This window comes from Acomys russatus, chromosome 30 (genome assembly GCF_903995435.1).
Source record: "Acomys russatus chromosome 30, mAcoRus1.1, whole genome shotgun sequence".
In the NCBI taxonomy this organism is placed as follows: Eukaryota; Metazoa; Chordata; class Mammalia; order Rodentia; family Muridae; genus Acomys; species Acomys russatus.
In genome coordinates, this window is record NC_067166.1 from 37559014 (window position 1) to 37580026 (window position 21013).

At 36.5% G+C, this 21013-nt stretch overlaps 1 protein-coding gene across 4 annotated transcripts in view; it reads right to left on the minus strand.

Annotated features, from left to right (window-relative positions):
* Fam172a (family with sequence similarity 172 member A) overlaps window positions 1-21013 on the minus strand; it is a 381713-nt gene that overhangs the window by 146770 nt on the left and 213930 nt on the right. For all 4 annotated transcript variants that reach the window (XM_051172349.1, XM_051172350.1, XM_051172351.1 and 1 more), the window contains one exon: window positions 20391-20510. In XM_051172349.1, the coding sequence (XP_051028306.1) occupies window positions 20391-20510 (120 nt within the window). The remainder of the gene's footprint in view (window positions 1-20390; window positions 20511-21013) is intronic.

Sequence of the window (21013 nt, forward strand, 5' to 3'; positions counted from 1 at the left end):
TAGACAAAAAATAAATAAATAAATAAATAAAATAAATCAAAGTAATATAATAATCTTTTATTGCTTTTCAAGTATTAGGTAGCAAAGTATTTATAAGTGATAAAGGCAGGAAGCAATAGGTTAATTACAGAGACCCAAATGTTTCCTTTGCTGCCATTTTACCTCAAATACAAGAGTTGTGAGCATCTAGAACTCACAGTGAAGTGCAGCTGGCAGCTTATGGTATATAACATATAAAGGATCAACTATGGTTTTACTTATTATAATATTTAAAACATATTTTCTCATCTTGATAGAAAAATGTGAAATTATTTTAGCACATTACTATCTGATATTGATGCTTATTTTTATCATAATAGAAATAAAATAAAATTCTCTCCTACCTAATATAAATCTGTACACCATGTGTACTTCTTGCTTTGAAAAACATAACTAAATTTAAAAAGTAGGTGTCATATATGTTTAGTTCACTGAAAAATATTCTTTTTTATCATCAAGGCTGAGTTTTCTTGAATGGAAAACTCATTCATTCATCAAAATATCCTAATTTACTAAAAAGTTACTTTATGAAGTTAAGTAAAACAGTAGAAGAAAGTGTCTCTTTTGAGTAAATCCATTGCTTGGATTTTAGTCATGACTTTGACTCCTGCGAAAACTTTCTAAGTTCTTTAACCTTTCATAGTCCTTGTCTATAAAGCAAGAGCCATCACACCACCCTCCTAACTAGCTAGGTGATGCTTTACGGCCAGGCCTATTATATCTTAACCTTGTGTTCTCTTGGAGCAGTGGTACAGTACAGTGGTGATGAGCATGGGCCTTGAGCTAGAAAACCCAAGGTAAAATTATAACTCCATTATTTATTACTTGTATGATCGTAAACAAGCTATGTAATATTTGAAGTCTGTTTATTCCCTTATATGGAAGTGAGGGCGATACAAATGTCTACATCATGGGCTGCTAGAGAGACTACATGAAGTAATGTTTCTAACGCACTTGGAGCAAAGGCCTAGTACTTGGCAGAGAATGTGTTGCACAGCTATTAGTTACACTCATCAATAACATGCTGTAGCAAATACTGATGGAAGAGATTGCTTTAACAGAATCAATTCTACTTAGTTGGTATTAGAAGATAAATATTGTATCTGTTTTGGTATGGGCAATTTAGACAGCTGTCTATTTACAGCAAGGTTAAGTGGAGACTGGGGACTGACTTTCACAGGATCTCTGGTGCCCCATATTTGGCCATGTCCCGTTGTTGGGGAGGCCCAATGGCACTCGGAGGAAGGATAGCGGACTACCAAGAAGAGACTTGATACCCTAGCACCATATTCAGGGGGAGGAGGTCCCCCTTGGTCACAGTCATAGGGAAGCTGGATTGGGGTGAAAGTGGGAGGGAGGGAGGAATGGTAGGATGTATGGGATGGGACAGAAAATGAGATGTCATACGAATTATTTTATCTTTCAATAAAAATGTGTTAAAAAAAAATGAGCCCATTATGGGCTTAGTTAAGACAATTCATTCCTTTCTAGATCTTTGTAGAGTTTTCAGTTTTCTCCTGCATAAATCCCTCATATCAAAACAAATTCAATACTTAAATATAACTAATATAGGAGCTATTATTATAAAAATTCCTCATTTTTTTCTATCTCCATTAGTGCAGGTGATTAGGTAAAAGCTATGCTTGGACACTACGTACATCCATAAAGAAGTTAAGAAACTGCAATAATAAATTATCATGTAATTAGAGAAGTGTAGAGTTTTCTGAAGTACATGAAAACCCAGAAGTTATTATAAGGAGAAGTCACTAAGGTTAGAAAAACAGGACTAAATAAAATGCCAAATTAGTAGATAATTCTAATGAAAACAAAACAAAACAAAACATGAAATCTTGTCAGCACATCAAAAAGACGGTAAGTTATGATCAAATGTGAGCTACACCAGGAGTGCAAAGACAGTTCAAACACCTACAGATCAGTAAGTGAAACGTATCACACCAAGATCATGAAGGGTGAAGAACATAATGACTATCTAAATAGACACACAAAAGCACTGAATGAGATGTAATGTCCCTTCATGATAAAAACTCCAACAAAGAACATATCTTTTTTCCTTTCATTATAGCGATAATAATTATAATACAATCACATCATGTAGCCCTTTCCTTTCATCTTTGCAACCCCTCCCCTCTTGTACCTTCCCTTGCTCCCTTTAGAATTCATGGTCCCCTTTTCACCAACTGTTGTTCCATGTATAGACATAAATGCTTCTCAGGATAAGCTGCTCAGTCGGCAAGAACTGTTCAGAAGATCCACTGGGGTTGGGTTACACAACTCTATGTATTCCCTGGTTCTTGTTTTCTGTAACAGTCTCCAGTTTTTTGAAAAGAAATTCCTTTATTAGGGATGAGAACAACACTTATCCATGGCTATAAGGACACATATTTAGAGTGTAGTTAGAGGTTACTCTGGCTCAGTAAAGTGGTGGTTGTACATTCTTCTCCAAGATGGAAGACTTTACTAGCTCTAGGTCATTAGTTAGCCTTGATTTCTAGTACTAGGCATGGTTTCCTTTTTGTTGAGCATGCATTAAGTCCAATTAGAGAACTGCTTATTACTGTCAAGGTGTGAGTGACACTACTGCACTCTTAGAGTTATCGTGCCATGGTTTTTTTGTTTTTTTGTTTTTTTTTTTTAGTTCATAGGATCATAGCTGTGTAAGGGAGGGCTCTTAGTTGTCGCTCTTCTTTGGAAGCTGGTATGGATCCTTCTGGTACTATGAAAGGTAGTCCTCAAGGAAGAAGCATTCAGGCCAATTTCAGCTCATGGGTTTCTGGGCCCTGTGTTTGAAGTACAGGGTGTCTTTAGCAATAGGGATTTACCTAAAAGGAACATATATTAACATGATAAAAACTGCATATGATAAATCCAAGCCAAGTCATACTTAAGTTGGCAAAGGTGAAAATTTTGTCCTAAGATCTGGAACAAGAAAAATACTTCCACTGTGATAATTTTGTCAACTTGGCAGAATCTGGAGTCACCACCGGGGAGATGGTTTTCTGGGCAAGCCTGTGGAAAACTGTCTTGATTGCTCTGTGGGCAAGACAGGAAGTCCTACCCACTTGTGGGTAAGTCCATTCCCTAGGCAGAGGGATCCTGGTGAGCCTAGACTGCACACGGTTGAGAAGGTGAGCTTCTTACTGTGGATGCAATGTAACGAGCTGCCTCTAGCTCTTCCTGCTGTGATGTCTGCCACCACAGTGATGGATTGTAAGTTTCAACCTGGAGCTGAAATAAGGCCTTTCCATTCTAACTTGCTTTTGTCAAGAGTATTTTATCACAGAAATAAAAGATATACACTTTCATCATTCATATTCAAAATAACACTAGAAAAACAGAACTACTAGAAAAGAAAAAAGAGTAAGGGAAATTATCTGTTTGCAAGCGAAATTATTTTATGCATTAAAACAACCTAAAGACTCTACCAAAGCAGGAGTGGTTTTATAAATACTAGTATATTTTCAGGATATAATTATCAACATTAAAATTGTGTGTTGTGTTGGTTACTTTTCACATCGCAATGACAAATACCTGGCAGAAATAACTTACAGAAGAAAGGTCTATTTAACTTATGAAATCATCATAATTTCAGTCCATCAAATGTGAGAGACTGGCACAGGGCTTCACCAAAGTGAGCTTGTATGATGGAGGCTCCTCACATCTCAAGGAACAGGAAAATAAAGGCGATCTAGACCCAAACAAGAGGCAGATGTAATCCATGTTAGTTGGCTACTCCCCATTCCCAGATCCCACAACCTCCTCAAACAGGATCACCAGCTGAGAAGTAAGCGTTCATATATATGAACGTTAGGGTCAACTTACACTCAAGTCTAACAAATCAGTAGTACTTCAACACAAAAAATAAGAAAATGACGGACAAATCAAGAAAACCATTCCATTCACAATAGCTACAAATAATACAACACCATGCAACACATTATAGTACTGAGAAAGTTATTTGTGACAGGAAGTAAAAGCTCTGTGTAAGGAAAACTATATATAATTTGTCTGTCCCTCCTTTTTTTTTTTTTTTTTTACACAAGCTAGAGTTTTCTGAGAAGAGGAACCTCAATTGAGAAAAAGCCTGTACCAGATTGCCTATAGGCAAGTCTACAGGACACTTTCTTGATACGGGAAGTCCTACCCATTGTGTGGCACCATCTCTGGGCTGGTGTTACTACTGGATGGCATAAGAACGTAGGCTGAACATGCCTTGGGGAGCAGCTAGTAAGCGGTAGTCCTCCATGGCCTCTGCTTCAGGGTCTGTCTTCCAGGTTTCTGCCTTCGGTTCCTGCCCTGACTTCCCTTCATAATAGACTGTGACAAGGAAGTGTATGACAAATAAAAATTTCCTCCCTGAGTTGCTTTTGGTCATGTGGTGCAAGATATTTGAGCCCATAGTGAACTCCAAAATTGTGACTGGCAAAGCTTATTTCTTGTTGTGTTGTGCCTCAGACCTAACACACACCTTTAACCCAAGAGCTTTCTGTTTATTGTAAACAAGTAGTTGTGGTGTGGCTCAGCCCTAGCACATACCATTAGCTATTTCTCTAAGCAAAAGTTAAATAAAGGCAGCTGATTTTCAAGCAATGTCAAGAGGCAGAATAAGCAACAGGTTGACATAAGAAAACACAGAAGGAGGGACATTAAATTGAAGGGTATTAAAGATAGTGTGGAAAAGGAGAAGGGCCCTTCTCCTTCTGGGGACATTGCTGAGTAGGAAGGTCAGCTGGGTGATTTCTCTGCCTCTCCAAGCTTAGAAGGCAGGCTTTTAACCCAGCATCTGGCTCCTCAGTCTTCATTGGTAAAATTGGATGTTCATTTAGGATTTTTCAAACCCCCCCCCAAAAAAACCCACCATTCATAGGGTTTATCACAAGACCAGAAGGCAAATTAAGACAGTATTTATGAAAAGGAATTGAAACAAATGCACATACATGCAAAACCACAACTATGTCCATAGATTGTATCAATCAACACTGTTAAAATATCCATCCTATGCAAAGCAGTCTACAAATTCAATGCAATTTCCTACCTAAATGTCAATGACCTTCTAGAACCAGAAGGAAATAATTCTAAAAATTATAAGAAAACAAACGCAATCAGAGGGAAAAAAACTTCTGAGGAGCTAAAATCATCTTGAGCAAAACAAATGAGGCAGAAGGCCTTCTATAACCTAACTTCAAAAATACCAAAAGGCTTGTATGTCAAAGTATCATGACTATAAGGGCAAATATTTATAGATTATTGGTAGGGACAATACTGGTCTAGTAAATTAGAGGCTGTAGATTTTCCTCCTAATTTGTAGCAGATGGAGGTCACTACAAAAAAACAAACAACAACAACAAAAAACCCAAAATCAAACAACAACAAAACATCCCACAATCAAAATGCAGAACTGTAGAGCTCAGCCCCAACTGATAATTTTACAAAACATGCTCACCCCAAAGGCTCAGTGAGCGCTGAGGAATAATGTGTTGAAAAGTAAAAGATCCAGAGGGTCAGAGAGTTTGCTGTGAGATAATGCCTTAAAGTACCATCAGAAACACTACCATAAAGTCTTACCAGTATGACTGCACAAGCATGAGCTGAAAAAGGATGATACCAACAAACATGCCAAAATGGATGGGGGAAAGCCCACAAGGACTGAATCCTACACAAAGAACCACAGGCAACTTAGTAAATCTGGGTATGAGAAAAGTGGTCTTTCTTAGAGAAGAAAACATCAACTAGTTGTCCATGGCCAAAAAGCACTGAAAACATATATACAAGTAACATTATATGGTGTCAACTGCTTACTTACAGGAATATATGTATATACAAACCCATAAATGCATGCAACAACAATTAATGAAAAAAGGCCATGAATTTGAAGGAGAGAGAGGAGGCGTATATGGGAAGGTATGGAGGTAGGAAAGGGAAGGGAGAAATGCTATAATTAAATTACTACTAAAAAGAAGCCTCACACAACAGAAAAACGTATGGATGTGGCATAAAAACAGATGTGCATACCAATAAGAGAAAACAGAGAAGCTAAAGCAATGATTATATCCATGGCCAACTGATTTTTCAAGCAATATACTAAGAACACAGTGTAGAAAGGGGGCTTATTAAAAAATTGTACAGGGGAAGTGGGCATCTACAAGAAGAAGAATGGAACAGATCTTCTCTCTTACTAACTACAGCTAGCTATAGTCGTTAATCCAAGAACACCAATGAATATGCCAAACTAGATAGGGAAAGCCCATGAGAGCTCAACCCTACACTAATCATAATTTATCACGAAAGAATATAACCCACACCAATTTTTAAAATTAGATGTTCTCTATGCAATGCAAACGTTCTTCTTTTATAAACTACATATGTTGAGAGCAGGAGAAAGAATTTTCCAATGAAGAGTTACCTGATAGTAAATGGTCAGCTCTGCAACCGTAAATACAAGTAATACTATACGTACTCAACAGGTTATACGGGAATAGATACATATAGACAAATGCTTATATGCATGCAATAACAATCAGCGTACAAGAGGCCGTGAACCTGACAAAGAACAGGAAAGAATAGTACACGCGGGTATGGAGGGGAGATGGGAAGGAAGAAATGTTGTAATTAAATTATAAAATCTCAAAAAAAAAAAAAAAAAAAAAAGTCCTACACATACACACCAAAATAAGTAGGTGTGAAGGAAAAGAGAAAACCATTCAAGAACCCGGGCTGAGGAAGGGCTTTTTGGAGGAGACATGAGAAGCAGAAGAAACAAAGCAAAACGATTCACATCCCAAAGGAAGCCCTTGGTTCAGCATGGGAATGTTAGAGCACGTGCGCATACAGTCTCCAGAGTGGGAGAACACTGCAGGTAATCTCCCTCAGAATAATCCACAATATATATTAAGAATTCAAGTCATTTTACAGCAAGAAATAAAGAATTAGCCTGATTTTAAAATAGGCAAGAGACATGAATAGAAATTTCTCAAAAGACGACACACAAATAGCTAACTGCTATATGAAAATGTTTAAAATCACTAATTATCATGAAAATGCAAATAACGGGCACAATGAGCTAGAGCCAAGTGTAGTAGGCCTGTAATCCCAACTAGCCAGTTGTCTTGAGACAGGAGGATCAGAAGTTGTTAAAAGCCTGCCTGGGCTGCAGAGTGAATTCAAGGCCAATGATGTCAACTTAACACTGTTTCAAAAGGAAAAATAAAAAAGAGAGCTAGGGCCATAGCTTAGGGGCAGAGTGCTTGCCTAGCATGCATAATGCCCTAGGTAAAGGGTACAGTACTTGAATAAAATGATATGAAGCCCAAATGACATAGCATTTCACTCCTGAACAAACAATTATTGCCCCAAATTCTGAATATAGCAAGTGCTGCTGCATATACAGAAAAAAAAAAAAAAAAAAAAAAAAAGAAAGAAAGAAAGAAAGAAAGAAAAGAAAAGAAAGAGAGACCCTGCATGAAGACTGCTAGGAATGCAAAGTGCTTCATGCATTACCAAAAAAAAAAAAAAAAAAAAAAAAAAAAAATCAGTACACTGTTCCTCCAGAAACTCAAAACAATTACATATTCTGATGTCAAATTAACCTGTACTCCCAGGTTTGTTGTTGTCATAGTATCCAGGATATGAAAATGACATATACATTGGTTTTGAATTAGGAAGAAAATTATGGTATAGGTATGCAACAGTGTGTTATTTTACCAGAAACGAATGAAATTCCATCGTCTGTGCCAACATGTAACAGGAAGGCACTATGGCAAGTGATGTGAGTGTATGCTCTGACTCACGCAGAAGGCAGAACTGTGGGTGACGTGAGTTAGAATGGAGTTGGAAGACAGATACAAACTACATGTGGCCAGGAGAAGTTGGTTCTACTGTTCTAGAACCTAGTAACATAGTCTGCAAAACAGCTATATTGTAAATCACCAGAAAGGTTAAAAAGATTCCTAACATTCATATGCTGTTTGTTCCAATAGAAATGGCCCAATTAGGCCATTACATATCATATCTATCAAGTTATCATACAACATGCCATCAATATGTATAAAATTGTAAATCAGTCAAAAAGAAAATAAAGTCATTTCCATTTGTATATTATAATGTTATTTTTTGGTAGGTATTTGATAAGGGGAAAGAAATGAAAAGGTCTAACTTTAACAAAGGGAATGAATGGTCATCCTTCTAAGGGGAGAGAAAATATGTATGAAGGTGATGATGAGGACTTAGAGGAGTCAAGGTCATCTTGAACAACTTACTTAGGCCCTGCCTCAAAACAACAGCAACAACAACAATGAGAAGGAGAAGGAGGAGGAAGAGGAGGAGAAGGAGAAGGAAGAAGAAGAAGGAGGAGAAGGAGAAGGAGGAGAAGAAGAAGAAGAAGAAGAAGAAGAAGAAGAAGAAGAAGAAGAAGAAGAAGAAGAAGGAGAAGGAGAAGGAGAAGGAGAAGGAGAAGGAGAAGGAGAAGGAGAAGGAGAAGGAGGAGAAGGAGAAGACAGGGAAAAATGCAGCTTAGTGTTAGCCTAATTACCTAGTATGAAGGACCTCTAGATTCAATGTCTAGTTACCACAAAGCAAGATAACTACATTTACCTCTTAAAATATTAAGAGAATCTGGAGGCAGTGGCGCATGCCTTTAATCCCAGAACTTGGGGGAGACAGAAGCTGGTGGATCTCTGTGAGTTCAGGGCCAGCCTGATCTATAAAGTGAGTCCAAGAAAACCTGTCTCAAAAACAAACAAATAATGTCCCCCCAAACAAAAAACTATTAAGAGGCTGAAAAGACTACCAGATGCGGAATACCATCTAAGCATATTTGATAATGGTGAGGGGCATGAAGATGGTACCACCACCTTATGCTCTATAAGACTTCGAGACGTAACTAATCCTAGTAGGAAGGTTCATCTTCAATTTCAGACACTACCATGAACTGCTTAGCACGGGATTTGACCCCGTCATGTCTTGAGAACTTCTGGCTGCCTGACACAGTCTATAAAGACAGAAGTGAGAGGTCTCTTTGAGAGTGAGAGAGAACTCTTCAGAAAGCATACAGCTATGGAATTATCTGTCCTGGCAATCTACAATAAGATCTTAGAGAAAAATGCAAATGTACCCAAATGTTAGTTTATAATACACAAATGGCATCTAATGTATTAATGTATTTTAATATTTAGACATGGTATAAATATATTTAGTCTTGAACAGATGCCTCAAAATGTGTAATAAAAGCAAAACTGAAAAATTGAGGGTGATCTTGCAACAGTGGTAAAAACTTTGCTTACACTATTAGTGTTACTACTCCTGCGAGTTTTCCACAGATGAAATGAACAGTGACATAGTGGAGGCAATAAGTAAACAAGTGAAATCAGCACGCTGTCTTTGTACTTTCGACATCAGGCTGCTTCCTCATAACAGGCTACTAGAAAACTTTTATAATATTAACATTTATAGTTATAAAAACACTCCTGATGCCTTATCACTGGAGGGGAGTAGGGTGGAAGCAAGATTGGGAATTTCTACCATTGGAGAAAGTTCAACAAATTTTATTTTTATATACAGTGCCTGAGAATGAGGCTAAGCAATGACAGATGTGACAAAATAGATATCAAAGTTTGTGCATGTTTAGGAAATATCTGAGCATATTACAAGCAGGGATGCTTTTTAATCATTGAAGTCCGCAATGAAATAAAGAACGACGGACAGGAACTGTTACTGCACTCTAATGCAGGTTATCTGTGGAAGGGCACAGTAAGAACCATGCCTGGAGTGTCACTCTGGGCATCTCTTGATGGCATTTACAGGGGACACTAAGTTTTAGCCCGGGAGGTACCACTGTGATAGGTTAAGGCTTGAGAGCAGAGGTTCACCACCTTCTTAGTGCCGCATCCCTTTAATACAGCTCCTCATGTTGTGGTGACCTCCCAACCATAAATTTATTTTCACTACTGCTTCATAATTGTAAGTTTGCTACTGTTAGGAATCACAATGCAAATACCTGTTTTTTGATGGTGCTGAGGTTTTTGACCCACAAGTTGAGAGTTGCTGCTTAAGAGGCTGTTAAGTGGAATTAACAAGTTATCTATATGAAATGTAACATTTATATAATTCCTGATTGTGTCATGATTCTTCTTGCTGAAGGTAGTTTACTGTATATATGTGTAATAATATAAATGAATATGTAAAAAAATAAAAAAAGATAATTATAAAAAAGTGGGCACTGACTTTGGAGGACCTGAATCCTCTATTACGGAGTCCAAGTTTGAATTTCTCCCCAAATTTGAATGTTAAATCACTACACCTAGGATAATGGTATGAGGAAGTGGGGTCTCTAGTTTGGAAACTTAGAGATGATTTCATGAAACTCAAATCCAGACAATGGGATTAGTATTTTTAGGAAAAGGTGAAGGGACTACGTGACTGAAAGTGGCCAGCAGCAGGGCCTCTATCAACTAGGACACTGACCTCAATCTTCTGAGTCCACACAATTATAGCAGATTGTTCTTTAAGTCATAAAGTCTACAGAGGTTCTACTACTAAAATAACCCAAATAAATAAATATTTAAGTAGGTGAATGAATTTCTAAAGGATATGAGACTTTATTCATATTGATACAAAGAGATTTCTTAGCCACATTACTCTATTTACTAAGTAATTTATGTTATTTGTTCTCACACAAATCCAAAATGATACACGCCGTGCACTCAATGAGGTCTCTAGATGCTCATCATTCATGTCTCTGTGACCTGGCCCCTTCTGTTTCTGTCCTGCAGCTTGTCATAGATATTCTGAACTGATCCAAACGTCATTGTTCTCAATACAGCAGCTTCTAACATACAGTTGAGAGAACTTTATACATAGATATGTCTGTTTATCATCTATCTATCATCATCTATCGATATGTATCATTTATCTGTCTGTCTGTCTATCTATCTGTCTGTCTGTCTTTCTGTCTATCTATCTACCTACCTACCTAATTAGCTATCTATCAGTCAATCACCAAAAACATCTGTGCCAGGTTAATAAGTGTGGTAGAAACCAACAAAAATAGGGGATTTATTTACTCCTTATCAATTGGGAAAAAGAGATGATGAGGTGACTTCAAGCAAAAGATACCTTTGTATGAGAGAGCAAGGGTGAGGATAGTTGGTGAAATGGAAGCCCACACAACTGAGAACTCAGTTTCCATGAGATTAAGCTAAAAATTTTCTTATAAATAGCAGAATAAAAATATAAGGTCATCTACAGAAACAATTTTCTTTAGTATTTAGCTCCAGAGCAAATTTACTACATAGATTATTTTTATGTTGGGGTTAACACAGCTTCCTGGCTGTCATCCCACTTCTCAATTGTCCTGTTAAATTGTTCTGTTTAATGTCTTGTGTTTGTGTTGTTATCTTCCTGATGCCAGAGATGATATTTCAATGTTTCTGGAGTACATGTACAAAGTGGGCAAGTTCACCCGAATAAGTGAATGGACAGCCTTCCATAACAGCAATTTAAAAAATCCTTTTTGTCTTGAGGGCATAAATTCAAGTTCACGTCCAACTCTAAGAAGCCATTTCCAGGAAGTCACAATTGTGGGTCCAGATGGCTTTACTGTGAAATTGATTCATTCACTGAAACAGTACTGAGTACGTGTGTGCTGTGTGTGCTGTGCTGGGCTCAAACTAACACCTGTAGAGTAAGCTTATTAAAAATAAAACACAAAGAATGTGAGATGAGAGAGAGAAAGCGTACGTACCCGGGTTACATCTCCAACTTTAATAATTAGTATTATATAATCATATAGCCCCAGAAGAGGAGCATGCTGTGACTCTGGGCAAGAGAGTTTCAGACATATAACTGATCATCGTGACTCTCAGGAAAGAAAGAAACGAACAGGACAGCCTCGCTCCTGCCAAAGAAACTTGGTAATGTGTATCAAGGAAGAACTCTTGAGTACTGAATGACCTCACACTCAGCTTTCCACTCCTTCCTGTTCTGACATAATCTACAAAACTGTATCTTAATTTGCTGTTGTTGACTGTTCCTCTTACACCCTCTTTCTTTCCAATGAAAACGTTCTAGTTCTGTACTCTGTGGCAGTGGTGACACGATACTTATTTTGTTAATACTTGACCATGACAGATCCTGGTATTTTTTTCTGTACTCTCTTGTAAGGAAATGATAGGAAGTTTACAGAGGGAAAACTGTTCAGAACTACATACTTTGTTCATTTTGTAGTTATCACTGGTTTCTTTCTCTGGATATCTCTTGATCAAAAGCTGATCAAACGCTACAGATCCTCAGCTGGCAAGCTCACCTGCGCTGCGCACCAGTGCCAACCCTTGTAGCAGACTGTCTTCTGAAACCATTCTGAGCTCTCATAAAGAGCTCTTTGCACAGATCTGGTTTCCCTCTTTGCTCCCTCAAGCCACACCTTCACATGGACTCAGTATGGTTTAAATTTGAGGTCCACTTGACTACTGTGAGTTAATTTGAGTAAAGTATTTAATAAGGATTGGGCCCTAAGCCTAAGGTGGAAGCTAAATAGTTTGTATTACAAGCACACCTTTCAAAAGCTCTTTTCAATTTTAGATCTAAAATCGCAGGTATCAGCATAGTTAGGTGTTTCATTTATAAGAATTTATAATGATTTATCATTATAAGACCATAAAAAGAGCAAAAAAAAAAAAAATGTTCCTGCTTAGCTAGAACATGTTTTTCTATAATCCCAATGAAAACACTGCAATAGAAAATCATACTTTCACATTATGGAATAAGATTTGTCATTGAGCTAGTGTATCAAATATCGGGAAAGAAATGTTTCTTCGCTAAAATTTTATTATTTGGGAATGGCTGTACATTCTTATACTCTCAGTGATCAACAGCCAATGCAAGTGGATCTCTGTGAGTTTGAGGCTATCCTGTTCTATACAGTGAATTACAGGCCACTAGAGCTACATAGTGAGAAACTGCCTTTAAAAATTATTTACACCTAACACATTAATTTGTCAACTTGTTTTCTGAGTTAAGAAGTACTATAGTACCTTTTTCAGCTCACTGGCTTTCTGGCCATTTTATTAAGGGAGATCATGTCTAGTCTCTTGGCTGTGTGAATGTGGAAGGAAGGACATCAGCTCAGTACAGTATTTGTTGACATTGTAAAAGCCTCTTACAAAACTAATTCCCAGGAGAATAGTCTGAACCCTTTATTACATAAGAAACACCTCCTTTTCTCTATTCCAGTCATCATCTCAATGACATCCTCTTTCAGGGATGATGTCATCATCTTTCAGGGATGATGTCACATCTAACACATCTTAGTGGTAAAACACTGTTTTTCCCTAAGATCTGAAAGAAGGTTCAGCCATATCTACTCACCCTTGTATTGTAGGTTCTCCTTGGGCGACTAGGCAAAAACAATTTACAAAACTAAACAAATTACATAAAATGTATCCATATTGGAAAAGGAGAGATAAAATTAGCTGTAGTTCCAAATTATACGGCTTTGAATACATACAATTCTGGGGTGTGGGGTCTTCCACTAGAGACTGGGCAACCTACCAGTGCTCATACCCATAAAGAAAAGTGATTCTTCTTTCCACAACAGCCATTAACCATCATTTTCTAATAGTCTTCAGGTACAGAAACACAATCCATGTTCATGGATAGGAACGCTAGCATCATTAAGATAGCAATACTCTCCAAATTATCTACACATTTAACTAACCCCAATCAGAATCCATGATCTGTTTTCTTCCCTTCAGAAACCAATACATTGATTCTAAAATCCATAAGGAAATGCAAGGAGCCAAAGTAAACTTTAAAAAGTGTTAGACTTCTATCCTAGTTTCAAAAGTTACTGCAAAGCTGCCTCTAGCAAGTCATTGTGGTACCACTAAGAGGCCAATATGTTCATCAATGTAACAGAGTCCAGACTCAAATTCATAGCTAATTGGTTTTTAAAGGGATATTAACACAATAAGGAAAAAATTTTGTTTCCCAATGAAGAGTGGCAAGAAAACTGAATATATATATAATCAAAAAAATCTGAAACTAAATTTGACCTTTACCACACAAAATGTCTAAAAACTAATCCAAGCAGGCCAACAGTGGTGATATACATCTTTGATCCTTATTCTCAGATGGCAGAGGCAGGAGCATCTCCATGAGTGCCTGAACAGCAAGGGCTACATGAGAGCCTGTTTCAAAAATAGAAGTGAGGGGAGAGGACGAGGAAGAAGAGAAAGAGGAAGCAGTGAAGGAATGGGAGGAGAAGGGGAAAACAGAAAGAGAAGAGGAAGGAGAAGGGATAGAGGGAGAATAAGGAGGAATATGTCCAAGTAACAACACTAGAGGCAGATCTTTAAGACTGCGCATGTGTGATACTTCGTGCACTTAAATCGAAAGGAAGTTATCTGAATGTAGATACTGGTTATGGTTGCATAAATCTGTAAATATACTAAAAACAATTATTTGCTCACCTCAAAGGATGAATTTCCTACCATATAAAGAACATCTCGGTTAAGTTGACTAAGTAATTATATCTCAGAGAAGTTGTATAAATTTGATCACAAACATAAAGTAATTAAAACAAGAAACAAAAGTACGCTAAGTCAACTATCTGCTGGGATGAAATGGTCTTTTGGGATCTTCAATTGGCTGTGATATAACATTGTAAAAACCTAATTTACTTTACTAATTTTCCTGTTTTACAGAAAGAAGTATACTTAGGGAAAGTGAGATGTGGAGAGGTGATCTTTTCTGGCACACTTAGAGTTGGAGGTACAGTAGGGATGGGGACATTTGATAAATGAGAAAAAATCAGTTTGCTAGAATTCTGAAATCTGTCACTATCTAAATTGAGAGTAGAATGAATAAGTTAATACAACTGTTACTGTTAAAGCTTAAACTTCACTTAAGGACCAACTATTACAAATACTTATAAATTCTTCTGTCATTGTTTGGAGTATTTTCAAACTTGGGAGCAGTGTTAAGACTCTACCTGGCAGCTGTTTCTTCAGCATGTGGGTAAGCAAAGACTTAGCTATACAAGACAGTTTTAGAGCAAAACTAATTAAGATGTCTCTCATCATTTTACTGCGTGTGGTGTTTTTACAGAATTGGCTAGATTTCAAGGGAAGCTTAGAGGAGAGTTTTCATTCTCCATGACTTTGATGACATTTGACTTCTCTCTGGTTTATCCTTCCTTATTTCACTTCTCCTCAATTCCTGCTTCCCAGACACCCAAAATTTTATAATTCACACTGATCACATTAAATAAACTTCCTACCCATATTTTGTGTGTGTGTGTTTGTGTGTGTGGACAAAAAGTAATGTTACTACTTTCAGTTCATAGCAGTTGTGCCACTAAAGGTAAAGGCTAAACATTTTTGGCTCAATTCCATTTTCTTTTCAGTATAAATATAAATCATGTTCTAACAGACTTAAAAAGATCTTCTAAGAGTAGACTGAGGTTGAGTGTCCTCATACAGCCATGTCCAAAACTAGCTTTCTACCAGCTGCTCAAGGCGGCTTAGGCAGCCTGGAGGCCAGGGAGCCCAGCATGGAACAATGGCAGGAAAATAGAGTTCCCTTCATTCCTTAATTCACATGCAAGTGAGGTGCCAATCAAGTGCTGACAAGCATGGAAAAACCAAAATCAAAAGTGGGTAGGGACATGCTTTCAAAGGAGCTGTTTTCACACATTTCTAAGTGATGCTTTTTAATCGTGGCTGTGAACAAACGACTAACAACATAGCAAAGGAAAGAAAAATGAGCAGATCCTAATATTCTATCTGTTGAGACAATTCAGTGAAGCTAATGAAATGTACTGACTCAAATACTTGATACACTTTATAAAAAAATATGAGCGCTCTTGTTTCGGCATCGGGAAACAATCTGAATGTGACGCACTGAGCCCCGCACACAGCAGCGGAATGAGCTGAGGTGGGTAACAGACTCTGACAACAACAACAATGATGATGAGGTGACTTGGCTTAGTAAACTGCTTAGCACCTGGAGAGGCAGGAACAAAGCCCAGTGAAATGGCTAGTGGACGCAAAGTGGCCTTGAAATGGATTATGGAAATGTCAAAGCATGAATTAAAATATGAAAAATTTAAAAAATGAGTCTAGGTTTTAATAAGTAGATTACACTGTCTGGATATGTCTTTTCAAATAAATTTGGTAAGCAAACTGTAACGAAGATTATTAATTCTATCATTATATAAAATTAAATGTCTGATAGAAATTTAAGTCTTTGTGGATAATGGCTTAGACAAGATAATATACATAGATATATTATATTCAGAAACTCATTATCAATTGATAACACTGTTTATTCGCTTGTCTTTGATAACTGTATGTTAGATTAAATCAGAATGTCTAATCAATACTTGCTATTCCTAGGATCACAGAAAGTTCAGAGAACTGAAAGTTTGAGTTTACTCTAAATAAGAGCCAGGGCGATGAAAGGTGTATTTTTGGCATCATGCTTTGCCACTGCACACTGTTTTTCCCTAAAGCAGGGAAAGTTGCATTGCAAGAAATAGAACAATAGAATGAATACTGGCTTTGAAAATAAATCTTTTCCTATTGCATGTTCTTCAGAAGCAATTCAACAGTTTAAGACAGGATATAACAATAAATTATGTTCCCTGTTTCCAGAAACAGAAATTAACAAAACGTGGACCTTCTATAATTTTGTGTTCCAAAATTCAAAGTAAACACTTTTCATTTTAAACTAGAATTTTACACACATTTTAACTCGGTAAATGTCAAGATACATTACATAAGGTCTTCTTGCATGGCATTCAAACAGAAAACATTAATGAAATTGCACTAATTACATTCATTTTTTAAACTGCATGTGCCATATAGTTAACATTTAAAACACAGGTTTTAATATTTATGACTCAAAGAAGAACTATATGACAATAGAGAATGACTTGTACATACTCAAATATGATGGTACAAACTGAGGCAGAGACAGAGTCAAAGAGTCCTACAGTCTTTTAAGTCTTTTGAATAACCTTTAAACATTTTAAACCACTGAAAGCTAAAGGATTTCTGTATGATATGCATATAATGCACCACCCCCAACAAACTAAACCATAATTTAAGATTTATACAAGATAATATGCATCTTCACATTTCCTTGTATAGCTAGTATTGATATTTTGAAAACATGAGACTTCATAAATCACACATATATTGAAACATCCAAAGACATTTGTCAACATCTAAGCATTAATACTTTGCTCTTAAGAATATTAGTGATAACAGTAGGAATGCTAATGTTAAATTTTTTTCAGTTAAGGAATGTTAAAAAAAAAAAAAAAAAAGCAGGCTTACAGGCATTGCAGAGCTTGTTTTTCTATCCCAAAATGCTTACAGAAAGCATTCTGACATAGAAAAATAATGAACTTTCACGTTTATTAAATTTATCAAAATGCAAACACACTATTATTTCCTTGTAAGTGACTTTTTAGGCCAGTGGTTGCTCTTGTTTCAGTTGACACTGTTTGTTCCCTTACATACTGCAATCATTTGCTGCACAAGTATCAAATGCATGAAACTGAAGTGATAATCATTAATATTTTAAGACCTAAACAAGGTATATTACATTAAATAGACTTCTCAGTTTGCTCCTGCCTGACAGATCCGCCAGTGGTTACATTATCGCCTCCTCCCATGCACGGCCTCCTGCAGGGATAGCAGACTACAGAAGCTGACCCTTACTGGGACCATCTTGTCTCTCAGACAAAGCTCCTTTTTAACTTCTTACTTACTAGTTACTTCCTGTGCTGGAGAAAAACTTTAGCTCAGCTTGTGATAATTTCACAGGCCCTGAGGACCCTGACCCTAATGGCCTCAAGGTCAGAAGTCAAGTCTTGTTCTGAAACATCTGTGTGCTTTATATTAAAGTGGAACAAAAGTGGAGAAATATCCACCAGTGTGTGACAAGGACAGGCAAAACAGGACTGACACACTGGTCATCTGTTAATTTTGGCATCTTAAGTTCATTTTTAAAATAGCCTTAAATACCCCCAATCGCAAGTTTGATATACAAAGGTTTTTTTTTTCTTAGATAAATGATTTTAATGTAAAAATGCAAATTATGTTTTATGGAAATTAGGAATTAGTATCTCAGACCTTTATACATTTTAAGTTACTTCATAAATTTAAAAAGTTAAATTTAAAGTAATGTGATGACTTACAAATAAAAGCTACAAATGTTTAATTATTTATCTGTTGTTATTCAAATACATTATTTTTAAAACATTGTATTTTTCTCCAAACATCCATATTAAAAGTAAAACCCACACTAATGTGCTAAAAGCTTCCTTTAAGGTATCTGTTATGTATATCACAGTATATATGAAACTAAACAAAATCTGTGAAGCTAAAAATGCTTGTAAACAGCCTCTAGATACTGAAGTCAAATTAAGAAAGAAATGACTTTTTTTTATTTTAGCATAAGCATTTTGACATAGGACAGCTGCAGAATTCTCAGGTGTCAGTGGAGAACACCACGCTCATATCTAAATCATGAGAGGCTGAGGTATAGGGCAGCTAAAAAGGCCACAGAAATATACTTACAGAAGTTCCATCCAAATTCTAAAAATTAAAACTAGACAATGAATTTTGTGCTTGCTTAATGGTCATGTCAGTCTTAGACATTCTCAGATACACGTTCAAGAAGCTAGTCTTTTTGTGTCAGTAAAGGATCCATCTTGTAACCCATGGGTGATAGACAGGATGACATGACTCTTCATTAGTGACTTTACAGGATTAATCATAATAACCACAGTAGCAAAAACTGTGCTGTCTATAATACTGTATCTCATAGAGATTAAGTCCGGGGTATTTGATAACTGTTCCTTATCATATACAACCAATCTTAATTCTTAAAAGTCAGAATATTTAAAAATGCAAAAATTGTTGTGATCAAGAACAGAATTTGAGTTCAAAGCAAATGAAAGGAACATTTCTGATAGTTTTAATGCTAACCAAATAAACCCCAACAAAGTATTAAATACTGGGCAATATACACCAAAGTCAGTTGAAAATTCCTAAAATGATACCAAATATTCAAAGGGTCTGGAAATTTGGTGTACGAATAAAACAGAAAATGTACATCTGAAATGGACAGAACTTGGCCTAATAATATTGATATTTTAAAAGAACATGCAAAGAAGGAAAAGGCAAAACCCACTTCTGGCTAATAATATAGAGCTCTGTTATACTCAAGGAAATTAGTACATTTTAAAAACAATCTGGACATATTTTATTAAAATTTTAAAGTTTTTCATAAATATATTTTGATCATATTCTTTCACTGCTCTAACTCCTCCTAGATCCTGCCAACCTTCCTATGCATCCAACTTCATGTTCTTTCTTTTTCTCTATCAAAAATAAAAATGACAACAAAGCAGAAATAAATATAAAACAAATGAACAAAAAAAACCATCAAGACATAAAATACCAAAACATATTGAAACAAAAAGTACCATACCAACCTCCACCCCACTCCCAGAAACAAAGAGTCAATTTTTGGGTTGGCCAACTATTACTGGTCATGAAGCCTGCCCTGGAATGTAGTTGAGATAACCAGTGTCTCCTTATTAGAGAAAACAAATTTTCCCTTTCCTAGCAGGCATCAGTTGCAAATAGCTTCTTGGTTAGGGGTGGCACTTTGTGTCTATCCCCCTTTCTCAGTGCTGGAACTCTGTCTGGTTTGAACCTGGGCAGGCCCTTTACATGCTGCCCTAATTTTGTGTTCATGTGCCCATCAGTCTTGTGATGTTCCTTGGAGGTGATAACCTATCTACCACCACTGGATCTTAAAATTTCAGAGGTAACTTTAAGTAGTAATATCAAGAGAAAATAAAAGGGGGGGGGGTGGAGAGAATGCTGGTTGCAGTGGCACATGCCTTTAATCTCACCACTTGGGAGGCAGAAACAGGAGGATCTCTGTGAGATCAAAGCCAGACTGGTATACATAGCAAGTACCAGGACATCTAGGGGTGCTTAGTGAATCCTCATCTCAGAAAAAACAGCCCTCCCAGCCCCCCGGAAACAAAACAAAACCTGTAAGGAGGCTGAGGTCGAGAATTCAAATTAGAGTTACAGGTATAGTTCAGCTGTTAGGAGTATTTTCTGTCCCTGCAGAGGACACTGGTTCAGGTCCCAGTACCAACAAATCAGGTGGCTCACAACTGCCAGGGGAATCCTTTAACCTTTTTTGGTCATGTAGGCACCGGCATGCTCATGATATACATACATTCAGGGGCTTACACACACACATTAATAAAATAAATCATTTTTTAAAAAAATGAAATGTGCACTTACCAGTTCAACAAATGCAAGACCTCCGTAGCTATGAGCAACAAAAAACACATTCTCAGCTGCAGATTGGGCTATGAAATGGTCCCAAACATAGACGGCATGTTCTTCAGGAGAACCATTTTCCTATGAAGAAAAAAAGATATATATTACATACTATATCTAGTGATTATCAGAGTAATCAGTTCAATTATATGCTTACACACACAGCATAAGAATAAGATGGTTAGAGAACATTCAAAGAAATAACAAAAGGACTCCACTGAATATTTAAATTAGAGAATAAATTAGTATTAAAACCATTAGTAAATTACTGCTAAGCTTAACTGAAAATGTAGTCTTTGGAAACAACTTATTAAAATAAGTGTATTTTAAGGGAAACAATCCAGGTATACTTGAGATATTAAATCTACTTAAGCATATTAGAATTATGTATTAGAAGGTTGTGGTAGATTTTGATAAAACAATATAATTAAAATATTTAAGCTACATTCTTATATATGTATTAAATATTTAATTTATATATATATTAAAGTATTTGGTTTACGAATTTTTTAAGTAATGAACTGAAAATATGGAGAAAAATTAATAATGGGTGTGGGGCTCTCTGGAGAGTCTGAAGTCTGCCA